The sequence below is a fragment of the Vanrija albida genome (assembly GCF_041260175.1).
Source record: "Vanrija albida strain AlHP1 chromosome Unknown contig_2, whole genome shotgun sequence".
Lineage (NCBI taxonomy): Eukaryota > Fungi > Basidiomycota > Tremellomycetes > Trichosporonales > Trichosporonaceae > Vanrija > Vanrija albida.
In genome coordinates, this window is record NW_027191421.1 from 425989 (window position 1) to 446554 (window position 20566).

Genomic DNA, 20566 nt, shown 5'->3' on the forward strand with positions numbered 1-20566 from the left:
TGGTTGTCTGTGTCGAGAGGTTTGTGTGTTTTCATTCCCCCCCACCCAACCAACTGTAGAATAGATTGCTATGTTTCGTAGGCATTGATATGTGCACGCTACGTACGCTGATGCCGGCCCGTGTCCGTGTCCGTGTCGGGCTTGATGCTCGTCGTCGTTGTCGTCTGTGGTATGCCGGGCGCGGAGAGTTGGTTGTGCCTCGCGGGTTGTTCCAGAGTGACGGTATCAAATGTGTCATTGCGTCAAGCGAGCGAGCCGGTAACGAGAGAGAAAGAGGGAGAGAGAGCAACAACGAGTCCAACTGACCTCATTGCCGCCATTGTCAGGAACGGGCGAGTACCAAGTCATGCCGCTGCTGCTGCTGCACGCGGGAGAGACGAGAGAGCAAGAGGATGCTACCTGCTGCGCTCACCCGCTACCCGATTGTGCATCATCATCATCATCATCATTGCCATCACCCCCGGCGGCGTCCATCACTTTGTGCCCCTTGCCCGAGCGCCCATCACTCGCTCACCCAGGCGCACCCACCCCACCCCACCTCACCTCCCTCCACCCCCCACCCGACCCGACCCACATTCATTCCCTCCCCGCGTCCACCGCCGAACTAGCAACCGCGACTACCTCTTGGCCCTCTGCGTCTACACTGCGCACCCACACCCACACCCGCCCACTCCATCGCATGGCCGACTGACGAGCGAACGCGACGACGCTGCGCTGGTTGATGACCCCACGACGACGACGACGTGACCAGGAGCAACAAACCTCCACCGAGTGACGCCTGCGGAAGCCGAACGACGCCGAAGGACGCCCAGCCAGCCAGCCTCCCAGCCTTCCCTCCTTCCTCCCAATGTCCGGTCCACCACCAGCCGGCACGGCCGGCAACAAACGAGCAACACGCTCTCCACCCCAGCCCCCTCCGCACCTCGACATTCCAAAGGGGGCCATCCCCTCCTTCCTCTCGCCCGCAGACAACCTCTTTGACGGCGACACGTTCGCCTCGCCCCTCTCAATGGTCAACGAGCACGCCCCGCCCGGCGGCTATGTCGCCCCGTTCGACACGTCGTTCCTCGGCGTCGACGGCGACCCAGATCCGCTCGGCACGCACGGCGGCGCGTCCCAGAACGGCCACGGCGACGTGCACTCCGAGGCAGAGCACTACCCCGGCCTCGTCGTGTCCAACGGCATGGGGCTCTCGTTTGACAATGAGATGGCCGATATCCTCGACCCCTCGGCCACGCCGCTGACCGGCACGACTGCCGCCGCGCCCAACATTGCCCCATGGCTCCAGGAGGACGAATCGACCCCGCGGCACACGCCAAATCCGACGCTGCAGAACAGCCCGCGCCCGCCCAGTCCCGCGCCGACGGCTGCCTCGGGCTCGGGGCTCAGCCAGCCCCCGACGCCCGTGATGCCGGGCACTGACAAGGTCGAGAAGCGCAAACACCACTTCCCGTCGGTTCCTTCGCTTCCGCGCGTGCTGAGGGGCCACCACCACCACCACCACTCGCAGGACGACTCCGAGTACCCTGGTACCGCGAGCGGCGCACCCAGCCCGCGCTCGGGCAGCGTGTCCAGCCTGGTTGAAACGGCGGCGGCCGCGACGCCCGCGGGCTCGAGGGCACCGAGCATCCGCGGCAGTACGCGTGAGCCGAGCCCGCCGCCGTTCGAGCGCGAGAGACAGTACTCGATCGCGTCGACGGGTTCGACGTCGTCAAGCCATTCGACCCACCGCTTCGCGCGCTTCGGCAGCGTCGCGGCTGGGTCAGCGTCTACGTCCCCGGTGGAGAAGAAGCAGAAGGGCGGCATCTTTGGCTTGTTAAAGCGCAAGTCGGGGCAGAGCGTGAGCGCTGCGTCTGGATGTGAGTCGAGAGGGTGGGGAAGAGCTGACGCCCAGTCGGGACGCATCCTGATCTCCGGCCGATGCCACAACGCAGCGTCACGGGGCCGCAGCAGCGCCTGCAGCAGTCGATCTCGGTTCCAGGCCTGACGATGACGAGCCTGCCAGCGCACGGGCAACGGCAGGCGAGTGTTTCGTCGACGACCAGCAGCAGCAGCAGCACCCCCGCCTTCTCATCGCCCTTGAGCAGGAGACGGTCGTCGCGCGCGGCGACGGCGGACATCTCCCCGCTTGACGAGATGAGCGAACCAGAGTTCCACATCGACATGGACCTTGACGATATGGAGGGCATCGTCGACCCGACGCTGATCAACGCGCGCCCATCGGTGCCGACAGGGCCAGTCTCGGGGGAAGATGCGCCAGACTTGGGGCTTGCCGACGCGCTGCACCACACCAGCAGCTTTGCAAGTGGCACAGACGTCCCGCCAGGCAGAAGCATTGTGCAGGAGTCGACTGGTGCAGCAAGCTTTGCACGCTCCAATCCGTTTGCGTCGACGGGCTCGTCGGGAGGCTCGGACCAGCTCAAGGCCGGCGCTCATACCCCGCCCTCACCTTCAGACGTCTCGCCCAAGCACTCAACGGTGCCCGGTGCGAGCAACGCGCCTCGGCGGCCCTCACAGCTCCGGAACGTCAAGACGGACTCGATCGATTTGTCGGCGTCGGATCATCCGGCTTCACCACTTGCCCCGTCCTGGGCCCAGGGCATGACGGGAAGCAAGGCGGGGTTCTTCAGCGACCCATTCGGTGCTGCTGCCGGCAGCAAAGATCGCGCATCGGTCTCGCCAACGCGCAACGACTACAAGGGACCGCATGGCAGTATTGCCCCGGCCATCCCACCGTTCTCCGCTACATCCAGTGCCGCGGCATGGGCTGCCCCCGAGTCGTGGGGTGTGGAGGGTGACGAGCTGGGCGAGGATGATGAAGACGGGGGGCTGAGCGAAGACGATGAGGCCTGGACACAGGAGGACGGTGATCGGGTAACTACGCCCACGCAGCTGGACCCGCGCGGCAGTGGCGGCAGTGAGCAGCTCGCCAAGCACAACGGCACCCACCACCACCACCACCCTCACCACAAGAAGAAGGCAGGTACAGCGAGCACCATCAAGGGCGTGCTGCTCGGCGAGGCAGCATTGCCCAACGTGCCGCACTTCACCAGGATCTACCTCGACGACGGGTCGTACTCGATCATGTCTTTCCTCCCCACGACGACGACAGCCGAAATCATAAATGTCCTGGCAGGTGGAACAGAGGGCAAGAAGGTCCAGACCAGCATGAAGCTCTACGTCCGTGAGCATGGACAAGACCGGCAGCTCTTGCCAGGCGACCGACCATTGGGACTGCAGGCCCGTCGACTTCTGCAGGCTGGGTACACGGAGGCCGAGCACATCGAGGAGATTGGCAAGGAGGACTTGACAATGCTCTGCAAGTTCATCTACCAAACGCCCGTGCTTCCTGTTATCAATCCCGTGGGTTAAGCTGTATTGGCGCTGTGACGTAGCTGACCCTCTCTCAGGAAGAGGAATCCGCCTACGAGTCATTCGAGTTCATTGACTTGTCTGGCCGCGACCTCCAGGTCATCCCCATCTTCCTCCACCTGCATGCCGACAACATTATCATCCTCAACGTGTCCCGCAACCCCATGACCGACCTGCCGCTCGACTTCATCGACGCGTGTACGAGCCTCAAGGAGCTGCGTATGTCCAACATGGCCCTCAAGCGAGTACCTGCCAGTATCCGCTCGAGCACGACACTGTCTCGTCTCGATCTGTCGTGTAACCGTATTGCAGACCTCGAGTCGGTCAACCTATCGGACATCACCACTCTCCTCTCCCTCAAGGTCCAGAACAACAGGCTCAGCTCGATCCCCTCCTACTTCCTGCAGATGAAGGCGCTCAAGTACCTCAACATCTCCAACAACGTGTTCGAAAAGTTCCCAGAGGTGGTATGCGAGATGAGCAACCTCGTCGATCTCGACGTGTCGTTCAACCAGATTGCCGAGCTGCCGTCGGCCATGTCCAACCTCAAGTCTTTGGAACGTCTGACATGCGTCGGCAACGAGCTGAGAGAGTTCCCCAAGTCGTTCAGCACGCTTGCCAACTTGCGAGTCCTCGACGTGCGCCGCAACAAGCTCATTGATTTGACGCCCGTCTACGCTCTGCCAAACCTCGCTACGCTCCGCGCCGACAAAAACGACCTGGTCACGCTCGACACGCAACTCGGAGAAAAGGTCCGAGACTTCAGTGTACCCCACAACTCAATCACGAGGTTCACGCTCGCTTGCTCACCCGGCTCGACGATCTCGTACTCGCTCACTCACCTCAACCTGTCGTATGGCAAGATCTCGGTCCTCGACGACGGTGCCCTGAGTGAACTTGTAAACCTCGTCGAGCTCAACCTCAACTTCAACCAGTTCAACCGTCTGCCGCAGACACTGGACAAGCTGGTCAACCTCGAGGCCTTCTCGTGTACCGACAACATGCTGTCCACTTTCCCGGTTGGATGCCTGGGCAACATGCAGAAGCTGCGTATCTGCAACATTCACAACAACAACCTTTCGGAGATCCCGGCGGATTTGTGGCTGTGCCCCTCGATCGAGGTCATCAACCTTTCGTCCAACCTGTTACAGCTGCTTCCCAACCCGCCCACGTCTTGGGTCGACAAGGCCATGGACCCTGGACGTAAGCTGTCGGTCGTGTCGGCCACATCGGACAAGTCGCGTCGTGTCCCGCCTGCAGGCGTCTCGCTCCAGAGCCTCTTCCTTGCCGACAACCGCCTGGCCGACGAAATCTTCCACCAGATCGCCCTGTTCTCCAACCTCAAGGTGTTGAACGTCAGCTTCAACGAGATCCTCGAAATCCCGTCCTACACGCTTAGCCGATGCGACAAGCTCGAGCAGCTCTACCTGTCGGGCAACAAGCTCACGTCCCTGCCATCCGAGGACCTGGAGCAGCTGGCCAACCTCAAGGTTCTCCACGTTAACGGCAACAAGCTCCAGACGCTGCCTGCCGAGCTCGGCCACCTCTCGCATCTCAGCCACTTGGATGTTGGTTCCAACGTGCTCAAGTACAACATCTCCAACTGGCCTTACGACTGGAACTGGAACTGGAACACGGCGCTGCGGTACTTGAACCTGTCGGGTAACAAGCGACTCGAGATCAAGCCGAGCAGCGGTCAGGAGATGTCACACGCGACAGTGCATGCCCAGCACGCTGCCGGCCCAAGGAAAGACTTGTCCGACTTCAACGGCCTCACGAATCTCCGCGTCCTGGGTCTCATGGACGTCACTCTGCGTATCCCCTCACTGCCAGATGAGTCGGACGAGAAGCGTGTGCGAACCTCGTTCTCCGAGATCAACAACATGGCCTACGGTATCTCTGACATGCTCGGAACGGTCGAGCACCTCGCAATGTTTGACCTTGCGGTTCCCAACTTCCGAGGCAGCGCACAGGAATGTTTGTTCGGCATGTTCGGTCGAGCCGCCCCGTCTGTCCCCGCTGGCAAAATTCCCAAGTACCTCCAAGAGAACTTCTCCAGCACTCTCGCGGATCAGCTTAGCTTGTTGCAGCCCGCAGAAGGCGTCACGGAAGCATTGCGACGCACCTTCCTGCACATCAACAAGGCCACGTTCGACCACCTCTCTGGGATCGATGACCGCCACCGTCCGTCTGACGCAAGCTACATGTCGATCGGCAACGTGCGCAAATCGACCATGCACTCGCAACTTCGGACCGGATCCTCGGGCGCGGTCGTGTACGTCGTTGACAAGACGCTGCATGTCGCCAACGCGGGCGACGTTCTCGTTGTACTCTCCCGGAAGGGTGATGCCGAGCTGCTGTCGAGGCGTCACGACCCCACGGAGCGTGACGAAAGTCAGCGTATCCGACGAGCGGAGGCCTGGGTTTCGCCCAAGGGCCTGGTCAACGACGACAAGGAGATTGAAATCTCCCGAGCGTTTGGATTCTACCAGGCTTTACCGGCCGTTAATGCCTCGCCAGAGGTCCGCACCCGCACGCTCACCGAGACCGACGAGTTTGTCATCATTGGCAACTCGGCGCTGTGGAAGTGCTGTTCGTACCAAACGGCCGTCGACATTGCGCGCACGGAGAAGGACGACCCAATGATGGCAGCGCAGAAGCTACGTGACTTTGCCATCTCCTACGGTGCCGAGGGCAGTGTCATGGTCATGGTTGTCAACGTCAACGACTTGTTTGGGAGACGGCGCGGCCGTGCGTTCACTGGTCCTGGTGCGGCTCCCGAAGACGGCGACTTCCTCAAGCGTGCTCAGCAGAAGCGGCGCGGTGGCGAGGTCGAAGTTGGTGACCGTACCCTTAACCGTCTGCAACAGGAAATCGAGCCTCCGACTGGCACCGTTGCCATTGTGTTTACCGATATTGTCAACTCGACCGCATTGTGGGAGACCAACCCGGGCATGCCGACTGCCATTAAGCTCCACCACTCGTTCATGCGCCGACAGCTGCGTCTCGACGGTGGCTACGAGGTGAAGACTGAAGGTGACGCGTTCATGGTATCGTTCCAGAGCGTCACGGCCGCACTGCTATGGGCGTTCAACTGCCAGATTGGACTGCTGCAGCAAGAGTGGCCACGCGAGCTTCTCGAATCGGAAGACGGCAAGATCATCTACGACTCGAAGGGCAACATCATTCACCGTGGCTTGCGTGTCCGAATGGGTGTTCACTGGGGCTCGCCCGAGTGTGAGGTCGACCCTATCACGCGCCGAATGGACTACTACGGCCCGATGGTCAACCGCTCGGCCCGTGTCAGTGCGGGTGCGGACGGAGGCCAGCTCATGGCGTCGCAGGATGTGCTCAACGTCATCCGGTCTCTCCGCGAGTACATTGAGAGCTCGGACGAACACTCGCTCGACGAGTTGCCGCCTGACGTCAAGCGTGAGGTGATGGAGCTCCGCCGCATTGGTGGTATCGAGATCAAGGAGGTGGGCGAGCGCAAGCTCAAGGGTCTAGAAGGTGGGTTGATGAGTGTTGGGTGGCGCTAACTCGCATAGTGCCCGAGAAGCTGTCGGTCCTCTTCCCCAAGACCCTGTCTGGTCGACTCGAGCTCTTCTCGGGTCTCCGTGCGAATGTCGAGGTCAACGAGGCGCGTTCGTACGCGTCGGAGAAGCACATTGAAGAGGCGAGACAGCTGTCCACTCTGGTGCTCCGCCTCGAGGCGCTGTGCGCCTTGCAGCATGCTCCTGCGCTGCAGGGTGACAGAACGGGCCCGCTCAACAGCCCTGCGCTTCCACCACCGGAGCGCATGAGTCTTGCGTCGGCGAGGAAGAGCATCTCTACTGGGCCAGGGGCGCCGCCACGCCCCCCACCGATCAACGCGGCTTTGGGTCCGAGCATCCGCGACAACATTACCGAGGACGAGTTGATCGAAGTGCTCGGCAGCTTGACGACGCGCGCCGAGAATGCGCTGAGCACGCTCTACCTCAAGCACCTTGGCGGGTTCTCGACTGTCCTGGCCGCGCTGGAGAAGGCGACGCGCGTGGACCAGTCGCTGCTCGTCCACGCTCTGAGCCTGATGAACGGCGCGATGAGCGGCGGGCCGTAGTGCGGCCTGCCTGCTCGTCTCCCCTCGCCCCGCCGTTGTTGACGTTTCACCTGACGCGTTCCACGTCCGTCTGTTTGTTTTGTTTCCCTACCCCTACCCCGGCGTCTTGCGTTACGAGTGTTCTTGTCTCCATCTAAGTGTACCATCAGGTTGACGACTGGTCGTGGTTGTGGTTGTGCGTTTGCATAGAAGTGTATGCGATACCATGTGTTGCCTAGTGGCTTGGGTGGATGGTTGTTCGATTGCCATGTCGTAATGGGCTCTCACCGGCTCATTCGGGTCAGCGCTAATCGAGCTGGTCGGAGCCTTGGTGTTTCACATTGGTGGGGGTGGGGGTGGAATGCTGGGTGCGGCAGTCATGTGGGGCAGGGAGGCAGGGAGCGGCAAGCAGCTCGGCGTCGACGACGGCGGCGGCGGTGTGTATGCAGGTTGTTGTTGGAGTCCTGCTCAAGGCCAGCAAAGACAGCCCGTCGTCGTGCGAGCGAGCAGGCAGACTGCGGTTCAGACGCGCGCGCCAGCCACCCGACGCCACCAAGCACGACCACGCGCCGAATCTCGTCGACGGGTCCTCCCCCCTGGCAGGCAGGCTGCCTACCCTGGGCCGGCAAGTCATCACATCCGTCAACGCAGCACAACATCAAACTTGAACACGCAACGACCCAAAGCCAACATTGCACGCCCACGCCCACGGCCGACACCGCTCGCTCCCCCTCGCGCTCCCCCTCCCCCTCCCCCTCCCCTTCCTCCGCGCGCTTGTTCCCCGCCCCGCGTCCTGGGCCGTCGGGCTGAACACATAGCGCTGGGCTCCGGCGAGCGTGCCGACGACCACTGCGACAATGGTGACGGCTACGGCGACGGCGACGCCCTCGGCTTCGGGCTCGGGCTCGGGGTCGCGGGCCAAGATGTGAGTTGCGCCGCCGGGTCCATCTCCCCCGCCGCTTCACCGCTGCCCCTCCACCCCCCCCCCCCCCTTCCGCTAACCCCCCAGCCCCGACCTCCCGGCCGCCCTCCGCACCGCCGTGCTCCATGCCGACGTCGAGCGCGTGGCCCACCTCGCTGAGCTGCGCGGCGCCGAGGTGAGTGTGTCTCCGGCGGCGGGCGTACAGAGGGAGACGCCGCGCCGTCCGTGCTTCGGCGTGCACTGACGTCTTGATCCTTGATCTGCCCCGCCTCGCCCCGAATCACCCATCGCGCCCCAACCTGTGTGCTCCCAACCGCGCCCTAACCATGTGTTGATCTGCCCTACGCTCCCGCAGGCATCTGCCCTCGATGCCGAAGTCGCTGCCCTCAAAGACGACGACGGCTGGGGAATCGTCGGCATGGCGATCCAGGCCTCGTGCGGCCAGCCCGACCGCGAAGAGACGGTCCGCCTCGTCGTCGCGCGCTGGGGCGTGAACGCCGGCCCTAACGGCGGGCGGGACAAGAACGGCTGGACCCCGCTCCACCTTGCCGCGCTGCTCTCCTCGCCGCACATTGTGTCGGCGCTTCTGAACCGCGGCGCCGACCCCGCGGCCCCGACAGACGCAGGGCTGACGCCGTACGACCTGATCGTCGAGATGGAGGGGCGCGAGAGCCTCGTGCTCTTACTCGATCCCTGCCCGACGCCGACGCCCTCGCACGAGGGCGAGGTCGAGGAACAGCGGCCGCGGAACGCCAAGGCCGTGTCGGCTGAGCGCCGCGCCCTGCTCGAGCGCAGAAGAGTGCGCTTGGCCACGCGGGCTGCCCGGGCCGACCGGAAAGCTGGCCGCGCGCGCCTCGCCGCCGAGCGGGAGCGTTGGGTGCGCGAGCGCGCAAAGCTCATCGGCGTCGACCCAAACTTCATCTATCCGCCCGATGCGGCGCCGAAGCGCAAGGATGAGCCGGGGATTATGGGCGAGGACGAGGATGAGGACGAGCCCATGGACACCGACGATGAGGGCGACGGGCCGCTTGGCCCCGCCGAACACCTCGTCTTCTCGCGCTTCCAGCTCGACACGATATACGAGATCTTCATCAACAGCTATCGGCCCACCTGCCAGCCCGTCGAGAAGCGCAGCTTACCGGCCAACGCCCTGTTCCTGTACATGCGCTTCGCGTTCTACCAGTGCGACATTGAGTGGCTCGAGGAGCTGTACGAGGGGGCTATTGAGCGGGTCGAGAGTGGCGTTTATGTGCGTTGATGGGCGTGGGCAGCGCTGACAAACAGGGAAACGGCGACGACCTCGCGTTCCTCGCCTTCTGGGAGTACAACTTGACTCTGCTGCTCTACCTCGTTCGCTCGGACCCCGAGCTCTGCGAGGCGTGTGAGCGCCTTAGCCTGCTGAGCATGACGGAGGAGCTCATCGGCGCTATCCATGGTGGGTTTGCAACGATAGTCCGTCTAACCCACTCAGTGTTCATCATCCGCATCGCTGAGCGTAAAATCGACGACATCATGGACCAGGCCATGCTGGACTTTGAGTCGCTCGAAGACTTTGACGACGTGCGGTTCGCAGACGAGTGGAACCTCTTCCGGTCGCCGTTTGGCGCAAAGAAGAAGGAGGCAAAGTCGACCTTGGGCTCGACAGTGTTCAACGTCCCCGACAGCTCGGACGGGCGCGTCGACCTCGACTGGGCCCACCGCCGCTCGCACTCCAAGGGCCAGCGGTCACTCACGCGCCAGTCCATCTCGGACCTCAAAGCCGTCGCCAACAATGCCAAGGCAGACGCAAAAGAGGCAATCGCCAATGGCATTGCCAGCGCCCAGGCGGTGTTCGGCGACAAGCCCAACCCGAGAAGAATATCCGATATCCTCAACTGCGTCATTGTCATCCTCCAGCTGTACGAAGTCAACCCGGCGTTCGTTGTCCAGGTCTTCTCGCAGGTATTCTACTGGATCTCGAGCGAGCTATTCAACCGCATCATCACGCGCAAGAAGTACCTGTGTCGCACAAAGGCCCTCCAGATCCGCATGAACATCACCGCCCTCGAGGACTTTACTCGCAACAATGGCCTCCCGCCAGCAATCGCGTCCAGGCACTTGGAGCCTGTCATGCAGCTGCTGCAGTGGCTCCAGTTCTCGTCCCAGATCAATCAGTTTGACACGTTGATTGCAACGGTCCAGGGACTGCGCCGCCTCAACCCGTTACAGATGAGACGCGCAGTCCAAAACTACAGGTTCGAGGTCAACGAGAGCCACATGGCCGACGACTGCATGCAGTACCTCCTGCAGTTACAGCGCGACTGGGATCGCCAACGAATGAACATTGGTGCCAAGCAGCTCCAGGCGCAGCGCGGCCACGCGACCGACGATGCGACTGGCAGCTCGGAGATGTCGATCGACGATCTGTTCGACGACGGCATCGCCCTGTCCGAGTGGATCCCGCAGACGGCGCCAGAATCGCTCGGCGAGCTGCTCGACAGCCGTTTCATGCTGCCGTTTTTGGTGCCCTCGGCGGTTGAGCACCTGCTGGCCACTCCGCCCCGGGACGCCACGTACCGCAACTTTGTGTCCGAGCTGGCCCTCCTTCCCGATGGATCGGTTGCCACCCGACCGACGTCGCGCGCGAGCCACTCGTCCTCCAGGCCGCTGGGATGGAAAGCGCCAAAGGACCACGTCGTGCGCGAGCTCCCCAACGACTTTTTCGACTGGCTCAAGGCGAGGCATAGCGAAGTCCAGCCGCGCTTCCGGCCGCACCATGGGAGGCAGGCCGAGCCAGACAAGCAGCAGGTGACCGAGCTGCAAGCGGAGAAGGCGCTGCCGCCTGCACCTGCATCTGGTCCAGTGGCGGCCATCCAGCGCGCGCTCGACCCACTCAAGACGATGGTCGCGCCGTCGTTGGCCCCTTTGACAGAAGACCAGGAGGTGACGCCGCTGGCCACGGACCGACGGCCGGCTGCCATCCTCGGGGAGAAGCCACTTCCTTCTCAGCCCACCCAGCCGCTGTACGAGACGCCCTTTGACTCTACCCCGTTCCAAACGCCTCCCAAATCTGCAGTCCCAGCCCATGTTGCGCGGATTGCCACCGAGGGGATGCCGTTACAGGAGGGGGACGCGACAATGAGCCCGGATAATATCGAGTTGCAGGTTCGCAACGCGCTATCTGGAGACACGCCGAACGGTAGCAGCCCGAGACACTATGAGCTCGCACGCCACCGCCGTGCTCGGAGCAGCGGGTCGATCTCGTCGGTCATCAGCAGCACTGGGTCGTCGGGTTCGCCGTCGACCGAGAAGAAAAAGTGGTGGAAGGTTGGGCGGAAGCCGTCCGAGGAGAGCTTTGACATGGTTGTGAGGAGGAAGCGCGAGGATACCGCCGAGACTATTGTGCCCGAGCGTGGCGAGCGCGAGGATACCCCCACGGCGCCGACTGGACCGAACGGTATGACACGCTCAACGTCTGGCCACTGGACAGTGTCGGAGGGCTGGCGTTGATGGCATGGAGGACAAAGGAGGGAGATCTGTCGGCGTCGGCGCGCAAGCCGGTTGACCATGTTGTTTTGCATTACATTGCGGCCTGTCTGCATAGTGCCATGCTTTGTTATGAGGAGATGTCACGAGTCGGAGGTGCATCAGAGTCATTGTCTCTCAGGCCGCGTGCCTTGTGCCGCCTACTGCTTGTTGTGCTGCCACCACCCTTCCCTCACTGCACGCGTCGACAATGGACCCTGGTCATTTGGGTGACAAACGGCTCTGGCCGTCGCCGCCCAACTCGGACAGTCATCTCAAACATCTTTTCTCCACTTCTCACTTTGCATCAACAAGCATTGGCCACTGCAATCGAGTGCATCGGTACAAACGAGTGCGTCGCGACTCCCCTGCCGCGCTCATCCCCATGCTTACCCACCCCCGCAGGCATTCATGGGCCGCAAACATGTCTGAGATCAAAGACGAGGTCAAGGACGAAGTGTCTCCCCCCGCCGAAGCGGCGCGGGCCGTAAAGTTCGAAGCGGCGCCGGCTGGGGGGAAGGGGCACGAGCGGCCACCCACGCCACCGCTGCCGTCGTCTTCGGCGCCGCACTCGCCCGTCAAGCGCTCGCGCTCGGCCTCGCCGCCGGCCTTCCGCTGGGGTACCGAGTCGCCCGAGCCCGAGCGAAAAGCGCCGCTGCTCGCCGACGACGACGACAAGCCCGGCGAGTCGTCGCGCCAGGCGAGCTCGAGCGCAGTCAGCACGCCCGGCGGGGGCGGAGGCCGCGGCCGGCGCCGCGAGCGCACGCCCCCGCCCCCGCCGCACCTCATCGACGACCTGCCCGACGCATGGGACGCTGCGCACGCGACGTTCGAGGACCTCGAGCGATGCGTGTACGAGCGCAAAGACCTCGGCCTCAGCCGCGAGCAGGACGAGATGATGGTGTGCGACTGTGTCTATGATGCCGGTTAGTGCAGGGTTGGGTGGCCCGGCGTGGTGCTTGGTGCTTGGCTCACACGCGCAGACGACCCGAACGGCACAGCATGCGGGCCCGACTCGGGGTGCATCAACCGCGCAATCTTTATAGAGTGTCTGGCGGGCGAGTGCCGCGCAGGCAGGCACTGCCAGAACCAGAGGTGCGTGGGGGTGGGGGTACTGGCGCTGACGCTGCAGGTTCTCGAAGCGACAACATGCCAAAGTGGACATTGTGCAGACGGAGAAAAAGGGGTTCGGGCTGCGGGCGGCGACAGATATACCAGCGTGAGTGGACGGGATGCTGGCCAAGACAACGCTGACATCCCCAGCGGTGCGCTCATCTACGAGTACATTGGAGAGGTGGTGGTGGAAAAGACGTTCCGCAAGCGCATGGCAGACTACGCAGAGGAGGGCATCAAGCACTTCTACTTTATGATGCTCCAGAAGGAGGAGTACATCGACGCGACAAAGAAGGGCGGCATCGGCCGATTCGCAAACCACTCGTGCAACCCCAACTGCGAGGTGCAGAAGTGGGTCGTGGGCCGCCGTATGCGCATGGGCATCTTCACCAAGCGGGACGTGCTAAAGGGGGAGGAGGTGACCTTCAACTACAATGTCGATCGCTATGGGTGAGTGCGGCGCGGGGTGGCTTGCCTGATCTGACACGCCCCCAGTCACGAGGCGCAGATTTGCTACTGCGGCGAGCCCAACTGCGTTGGTTTCATCGGTGGCAAGACGCAGACCGACGTGGGCGGCATTGACGACCTCTTCCTCGATGGTGAGTCGGCTGCAACCGAGATCCGCTAGAACACGTGACTGACATTCCACAGCCCTTGGCATCCTCGATGAGGTCGTGGCGCAGGGCATGAAGGGGAACAGGAAGAAGAAGGCCAGACAGCTGGACGAGGACTATGTGGTGGGTAGCTGCGCATGGCGAGAGACCAGCTAACACCGCCAGCCTGTGCTGCACCCCATGAAGGAAAACGACGTGCCCAAGGTCGCGGCGGCCATGCGCCAGTCGATGGAGAACCCGCGCATGATGGGCCGCTTGCTCGAGCGTATCAAGGTGGGTACCGTGAGCCGATTCGACGCTGACCCGCCAGATGACGGACGAGCCGGTCGTCCAGCGACAGCTGATGCGCATGCACGGTTTCAGTCTCATGACCATGATCCTCAGCGACATGGCCGAGAACCGCGACGTTGTCCTCCTGGCCCTCGAAAGCATGGAGCGCTGGAAGTTGACAATCCGAAACAAGGTCGAGGACTCGAACATCCAGGAACCGGTCAAGGCCTTGAGTCAAGGCGGCGACGAACAGCTCGCGGGTATTGCAAAGCACCTGCTCGAGTACTGGTCTGGCATTGAGATGTCGTACAAGATTCCGCGTGTGCACAAGATTGCCTCGGTGAGTTAGCTCAACATCCACCGTTGAAACACAGCTGACCCCGCAGCTTGACACGGACGACTCGCTCTACACCACGACGATTGCCGAGGCGGACGCTGTGACCTACTCGCGCTCACGGCATGTGGCGATCGACGATCTCGCAAACACCGAGGCCATTCGGTTCGAGGTTGCCCCTGTCCGTCGTGGACCGCCACCACCGATGATCCGGCACCGGCCGCCACCACCCCAACTGCCGAGGGCGCCACCCCCGTCGGCTGCAAACGACAAGTCCAAGCTCGACGCTATTATCGCAATGGCCCAGCAGTCGCAACTGGCCGCGCTGTCGGCACCGTCGTCAGACAAGTCGCCTGCATCGGCTGGACGGGGCTCTCGACACGATACCGGCGAGAGCTCCGAGTCGAGAAAACGGCAGAAGACTTCGCACCGCAGCGCTGCCGAGGACGAGGCAAGAAAGGAGAAGCGGCTGGCTAAGCTTGTTGGTGATGTGGTGGTCCGCTCCATGTCCAAGTACAAGGAGCAGATGGAGCACGAGACGTTCAAGCGCTATGCCAAGGAGGTAGGTCGAGCTGTGGTTGTGCTGCGCTGACGTTCCAGTGCACGATGATCCTTGTGGACAAGGAGAAGCGTGGCCACTCGTACGCTGCCCACCGTCACCCCTCGCTGTCCGATGAGAAGAAGGCCAAGATCAAGGCATTCACCAAGGAGTTCGCGCACAAGCTGCTCAAGAAGCTCAAGGCCAAGGGCAAGTTGAAGGACCCTCGCAAGACGCAGTCGAGCTCTAGCCACTGGTCGCCGACGAAGCACGACACGCCGTCGGCAACGCCAGGCAAGAGCGCGTCGACGCCGTCGGGGAGCGTCTCGCAGGACACACCGCGGGGTGGCTCGCAGATCCTGGACGAGATGTTTGGTGCCGATGACCATGACGACGACTATGCCAACGGCCACGGGGACGGCGATGACAGCATGGAGGTGGACTCTGAAGCGGCCATCACTCCGGCGGCGTCCTCGCCAATGTCAACGCCGGCGTCGGGCTCGTTTGTGCCGTCCAAGCCCGTGGTGGTGCAGCGGGCTAGTGGACCGTTCCTCCCCAGCCGCACTCCCTCGGGGCCGATTGTACTCGACCGGGTCGACCGTGTGTCGCTGTCGGGTTCGCACCGGCAGGGATAGGCGTTGTTCGGAGCTGGGGATAGGCGTGGTGGTAGTTTGGCTACTCACTGTGGATACGTGGATACACCGATGCGGCCGCCGATGCGGGCGCGATAATAGCATGCACCTGTTGGGCGCGGCGCGGCGTGGTGCGCGGCGCGGTAGGGCCGGTTGAGAGTCGGGTGATGTATTTCTGACCAGCTAAACTCTAGTTGATTACACAAGACGGCGGGGGAAGAAGTTGCCGCAAATTGGCCGGCCGGTGCCTCGGCCCCGCAACGGCACCCCGCGGCGACTACGGCGTGGCCCCGAGCGTTGTGCGCGACCCAGCTGCGCGTTTCTACGCATGGCCCGTGCGAAGGCGTCGCCTCGGGGATGCTAGTGTGCGGGGGTGCGGCGCTGCGGCGACCGCGGGGTGGCGACCTGGCGCGGCGCGTATAAAGCCCCTGTCCGCCGCACCCAGCCCGACCCACCCACCACAATGTCAGAAGAGAAGGACCAGCACCTCGCGCCCTCGCGGCGCGCGAGCCAGCCCGAATCCGTGTCGACGGAGACGACGGCCACGGCGCTGCACGACAAGGACGCGCCCAAGCACCACATCGACGTGCCCCCTCCCACACCGCCCTACGTCGGGCCGTTTGGCGGGGCCAGCCCGGAGGGGTACGACGCCGAGCTGGGTCTCGCGCCGGCACGCTCGCGCGCCGAGGCCGAGAGCAACCGCGAGGCCGAGCAGAAGATCGAGGACGGCGACGACCCCTGGGTCGTGACCTTTGACGAGGGGGACAAGCGCAACCCGAAGGTGTGTGGCGGTGGCGGATTGCGCTGACTCGCAGAACTGGTCGAACGCGCGGAAATGGTACATCACGATCCTGACCTCTGGCCTCGTCTTCAACTCGTCGTTCGCGTCGTCCGCGCCCTCGGGCATAACCCAAAGCGTAAAGGAGTACTTCCACATCTCGAACGAGGTCGCCGTGCTCTGCATCTCCCTCTTCGTCGCGGGCTACATCCTCGGCCCGATCCTCTGGGGCCCCCTGTCGGAAGTGTACGGCCGGCGCATCATCTTCATCCTCAGCTTTGTCTTGTACACGGGCTTCCAGGTCGGCGCGGCGCTCTCGAAAAACACGGCGAGCATCCTCGTATTCCGCTTCCTGGGCGGCACGTTCGCCGCCGCGCCCCTCACAAATTCGGGCGCCTGCCTCGCCGACATCTACCACCCTGCCGACCGCGGCCCTGCGATGGGCCTGTTCGCCGTCGCGCCGTTCGCCGGGCCGTCGATCGGCCCCATCGTGTCGGGCTTCATCCAGACGACGCACACCAACTGGAGGTGGCTGTACTGGGTCCTCACTATCTTCGCAGGGGCCTGCCTCGCGCTCATCGTCTTCACGCTCCCGGAGACCTACCCGCCCGTCATCCTCGCGCGCATGGCAAAGCAGAAGCGCAAGGAGACGGGCGAGGACCGGTGGTACGCGCCCCTCGAGCGGCGGCCCGCGCAGACCTGGGGCGCGAGGGTCAACGAAATCATCCTTAAGCCCTTCGTCATCCTCGCGCTTGAGCCCATGCTCCTCGCGATCACGCTGTACATGAGCTTCATCTACGGCATCATCTACCTCCTCTTCGAGGCGTTCCCCTTCGTGTTTATCAAGAACCACGGGTTCAACGCGGCCACAAACGGCCTCGCCTTCCTCGGCTTCTTCATGGGCGGAAACATCGCCGCGCTCGTCTACATCACCGTCACGGACCGCCACTACCGCAAGCACGTGGCTGCCATCGCGCCCGAGAAGCCAGCGCCAGAAGTCCGCCTCCTCGCGTCCCGCCTCACGTCGCTCGTGCTAGCCATATCCATGTTCTGGTTCGCGTGGACCAGCTACCCCTCGGTCCACTGGATCTCGCCCGTGCTCGCGACCGCGCTCCTCGGCTTCGCAGTCCAGACAATCTTCGTCGGCCTCTTCAACTACATCATCGACGTGTACCTCTGGGTCGCGGCGAGCGCGCTCGCCGGCGTGACCGTCGTGCGTGCCGCGTTCGGCGCGGGCTTCCCCCTCTTCGCGTCACAGATGTACGAGCGCCTCGGGACACAGTGGGCATCGTGCCTCCTCGCCTTCCTCGCCCTCGTCATGGCCCCCATCCCCTTCGTCCTCATCAAGTACGGCCCGGCGCTCCGCGCCAGGTCAAAGTTCTCCCCTACCTAGACGCTGTAATAATTCTAGATACAAAGTCTGTGCCACCAATGCATATGCCTCTATACCTGTACCATGCCCCAACCTAGTAAACAATGCCCGAGTCCCCGTTCGTCGTCTCGGCCCGCTTCGACTGCGAGATGAGATACGACAGCGTGAACGTGTTGTCGTTGCACAGCTTGGCCACGCTGCTCTCCCATGCCTGCACGCTCTTTTGCAGCGCGCGGAAAACCGACGCGTTCTCCGCCTTGCGCTCCTTGAGCCACCGTCCGTGCGACGTCAGCATCGCCGCCACCCACACGAGGTCAAACTCGACGTGCGGCGACGACTCGGCGTGCTCGGCGATAAACGACAGCAGGCGCTGAACGTAGACCTGAGGCAGCTGGCGCGCGACCAGCCGCACCTCGGCAGCCGGGATCGACTCGTACACGCGCTGGATAAGAGGCTTCTCGTTCAACCGCAGGGCCATGACGAGCGCAATCAAGTGCTCGCCCTTGGCCAGCGTCTCGAGCGTGCTCTCCGGCGTCAGGTCCAGGCTCAGGTCGATGGGGTCGAACGTTGTGCTCTCGTCCAAAGAATAGAGCAACAGGCCCTCGGTGCTCGCAGCCGCCCATGACCGGCCCGTGGCACTGAAGCGAACACAGTTGGTGCGAGCGTCGCGCTTGTACTTGCGCTTGCTGAGGTCGCCCTTCTGCGCACCAGGGAGCGTGTTGTCCAGGCGGTCCTCCAGGTCCGACGCATCGCCGTTGTCGTCGAGCGCATCCAAAGACCCCGCCTCGGTCAACCTCCTCGAGTCGAGCATCTCCTGCGTTCCGTCGAGCGACAGGTTCTCCGAGATCTGGAACTTCTTGACCATGACGCCGTCCGCGCGGTCGTAGATCACCACGTACTTGGAGCTGCCTCCAGCAATGACGCAGCTACCATCGGCCGTCCAGCACACCGAGTTGAAGTACTTGGACGCGGCGTTGTTGGCGGCGCTCATGCGGTCCTCGGCCTTGCGGCCGCCAGAGATATCTCTCCTGCCCTCGATGACGCTCTTGATCTCGCCCTCGGCAACGTCCACAAAGCTGATCTGCCCGTCGAGTGTCGTGACCGCAAGTTCCTTGCCGTCCGGTCGGAAGGCGAGAGCAGTAGCCTCAGAGCTGACGGTGATCGGCTCACTCTCGCGCGAGCGTCCAAATACACCCCATAGCCTCACACTGCGGTCCCAGCTCGACGAGGCGAGCTGGTCACCAGAGGGCGAGAACGACAGGCCAGAAACTGGCGCGGTGTGGCCCGACAGGATGTCAAGAAGCTTGCCGGTCTGCACCGACCACATGTAGATCTCGAACGTGTCGAGGGAACCGGCGCACACGACCTCTCCGCTGGGGTCGACGGCGAGCGAGCAGAACTGGACGGGCGTGGGAGAGGTGAATGTCCTGAAGTTGCGGTAACGGATCAGGTCGAAGGCGCGAACAGTACCGTCCAACGAAGCGGAGAACAGAACCTGGCCCTGCTTGGCGAACTCAACCGAGCTGATCGATGCCGTGTGTTCCGGGAATGTGACATAGCAGAAGCCGCTCGACGCGTTCCACAGCTTGACCTTGCCGTCTTCGCCTCCAGTCGCAATGTTCTGGCCGTCCTGGCTGAAGGCCAGCGTGTTCATGTCGAAGTAGTGTCCCTGCTGCTTGAGCACGTAGCTCTCACTCTGCCACTCCCAGACAAGGAGCTGGCCAAGCTTGCTGGCGCCGAACGCGAGCCATTCGCCAGACGCCGACACGGCAACCGACGAGATCTTCTCGTTCGAGATCGACAGGGTGTGCACGGGGGTGAAGTCGGGCATCTCCCAGAGACCGAAGACGCCAGTGGAGAAGCCGACGATCAGAAGGGAGGTGCCAGGGTGGAAGGTAGCGCAGGCAACCTTGGTGTTGGCCTGGTTGAAGAAATGGCGGGTGGTGATTCCCCAGCGAGTGTACGCCGGTGCGAACTCCGCAACGGTGGCTGCCGACGCCGAGGTCGATGGCAGGTCGAGCACGTCCATCTCCACATCCGAGTCGTCGTCAGCCGTCGTCTTCTTCGCGTTCCAGGTGAACACGGCGCCGTCGCGGGAGACGGTGTAGATCTGGGGTCAGCTGGGACGATACCAATGGTTCAGCTCACGGTCTTCTCGTCTTCCGAGAACCAGGCGCCGATAACGACGTCACGGTGACCACCAAACGACTTCGGCTTGAAGCCCTCGAGCGGGTCGAGGGTGTAAAGGCGCGCCGTCATGTCGCGGGACGTGGTGAGGAAGTACCTTACTGTCAGCGCTACCCACAGTGCGACCACTCACTTGCTCGAGCGGCTCCAGTAGATGCTCGTAACCTCATCCTGGTGTCCAGTGTACTCGCGGTGCAGGACAAACGGCGCAAACTCCCTAGCGAGATGCGACGGCGTGTTCCACACCTGGATGTGGTTGCCGTGCCCGATGGCAAAGTACTTGCCGTTCGGGGCGAACGAGATGGTGGAAACGGGCTTCTGGAAGTTCATGTGGTGGAGCACTGTGCCCTTGCGGAAGTGGACAAGGAGAGCACGACCATCTGGAGTGGGTTAGCCTGTACGCCGCGAGAAGTGCGTCCCAACCCACCCTGGTCAATGGAGATGAGCACCTGGCCATCGGGCGACAGGCCAATGCACGCAATGTTCTTCCTGTTCTCGAACGGGAGGGTGCGGGACTTGTTACTGCAGGAGTCAGAAACCTGGCTACCAGAGCTTGCCTCGCAACCCACTTGATCAAGTCGAACACGCTCACGCGGTTGCCGACGGGCGAGAGGACGCTGTTACCATCCGGCGTGAAGAGGACGTTGCCCTGGCGGTAGACGGTGCCGCACAGGTTTTGGAAGACGTAGTTTGCCTTCATGGTGCGTGGGTAGAATTGTTGGCCTCGCCGTCGAGCTTGCCGCTGTTGTAGTCGATGCTGGGCAACGCTTGGCGGATGAGGAGGTGTGAGATGGAGGCTGCCGCCGAGGTGAGCGGCAGTGGACTCTGAACTTTTGTGGTTTAGTGGCAAGT

General features: G+C 62.9%; 6 protein-coding genes across 6 annotated transcripts; 4 read left to right on the plus strand and 2 right to left on the minus strand.

Annotated features, from left to right (window-relative positions):
• Positions 1-847: 847 nt before the first annotated feature.
• CYR1_1 (cysteinyl-tRNA synthetase) lies at positions 848-7471 on the plus strand (the record flags this gene model as incomplete). Its single annotated transcript, XM_069350413.1, has 4 exons — positions 848-1859; positions 1895-3363; positions 3411-6882; positions 6921-7471. The coding sequence occupies 4 exons, from the start codon at positions 848-850 to the stop codon at positions 7469-7471; spliced, it is 6504 nt and encodes a 2167-aa protein (XP_069210799.1).
• Positions 7472-8307: 836 nt separating this feature from the next.
• Positions 8308-11861, plus strand: NAS6_1 (putative ankyrin-repeat protein; the record flags this gene model as incomplete). Its single annotated transcript, XM_069350414.1, has 5 exons — positions 8308-8375; positions 8460-8547; positions 8728-9621; positions 9657-9807; positions 9844-11861. The coding sequence occupies 5 exons, from the start codon at positions 8308-8310 to the stop codon at positions 11859-11861; spliced, it is 3219 nt and encodes a 1072-aa protein (XP_069210800.1).
• Positions 11862-12300: 439 nt separating this feature from the next.
• SET2 (histone methyltransferase set2) lies at positions 12301-15380 on the plus strand (the record flags this gene model as incomplete). Its single annotated transcript, XM_069350415.1, has 10 exons — positions 12301-12802; positions 12860-12971; positions 13009-13095; positions 13140-13439; positions 13485-13588; positions 13641-13726; positions 13769-13876; positions 13914-14213; positions 14260-14769; positions 14808-15380. The coding sequence occupies 10 exons, from the start codon at positions 12301-12303 to the stop codon at positions 15378-15380; spliced, it is 2682 nt and encodes an 893-aa protein (XP_069210801.1).
• A 460-nt stretch (positions 15381-15840) lies between these two features.
• Positions 15841-17548, plus strand: Q8F55_001801 (uncharacterized protein; the record flags this gene model as incomplete). The annotated part of the gene is made up of 2 exons (XM_069350416.1): positions 15841-16158; positions 16193-17548. The coding sequence occupies 2 exons, from the start codon at positions 15841-15843 to the stop codon at positions 17546-17548; spliced, it is 1674 nt and encodes a 557-aa protein (XP_069210802.1).
• A 73-nt stretch (positions 17549-17621) lies between these two features.
• Positions 17622-19786, minus strand: PWP2_1 (U3 snoRNP protein; the record flags this gene model as incomplete). Its single annotated transcript, XM_069350417.1, has 2 exons — positions 17622-19637; positions 19712-19786. 2 exons carry the CDS (start codon positions 19784-19786, stop codon positions 17622-17624), a joined length of 2091 nt encoding a protein of 696 aa, XP_069210803.1.
• Positions 19787-19843: 57 nt separating this feature from the next.
• Positions 19844-20414, minus strand: PWP2_2 (U3 snoRNP protein; the record flags this gene model as incomplete). The annotated part of the gene is made up of 3 exons (XM_069350418.1): positions 19844-20094; positions 20142-20236; positions 20284-20414. The coding sequence occupies 3 exons, from the start codon at positions 20412-20414 to the stop codon at positions 19844-19846; spliced, it is 477 nt and encodes a 158-aa protein (XP_069210804.1).
• Between the last annotated feature and the right edge of the window lie 152 nt (positions 20415-20566).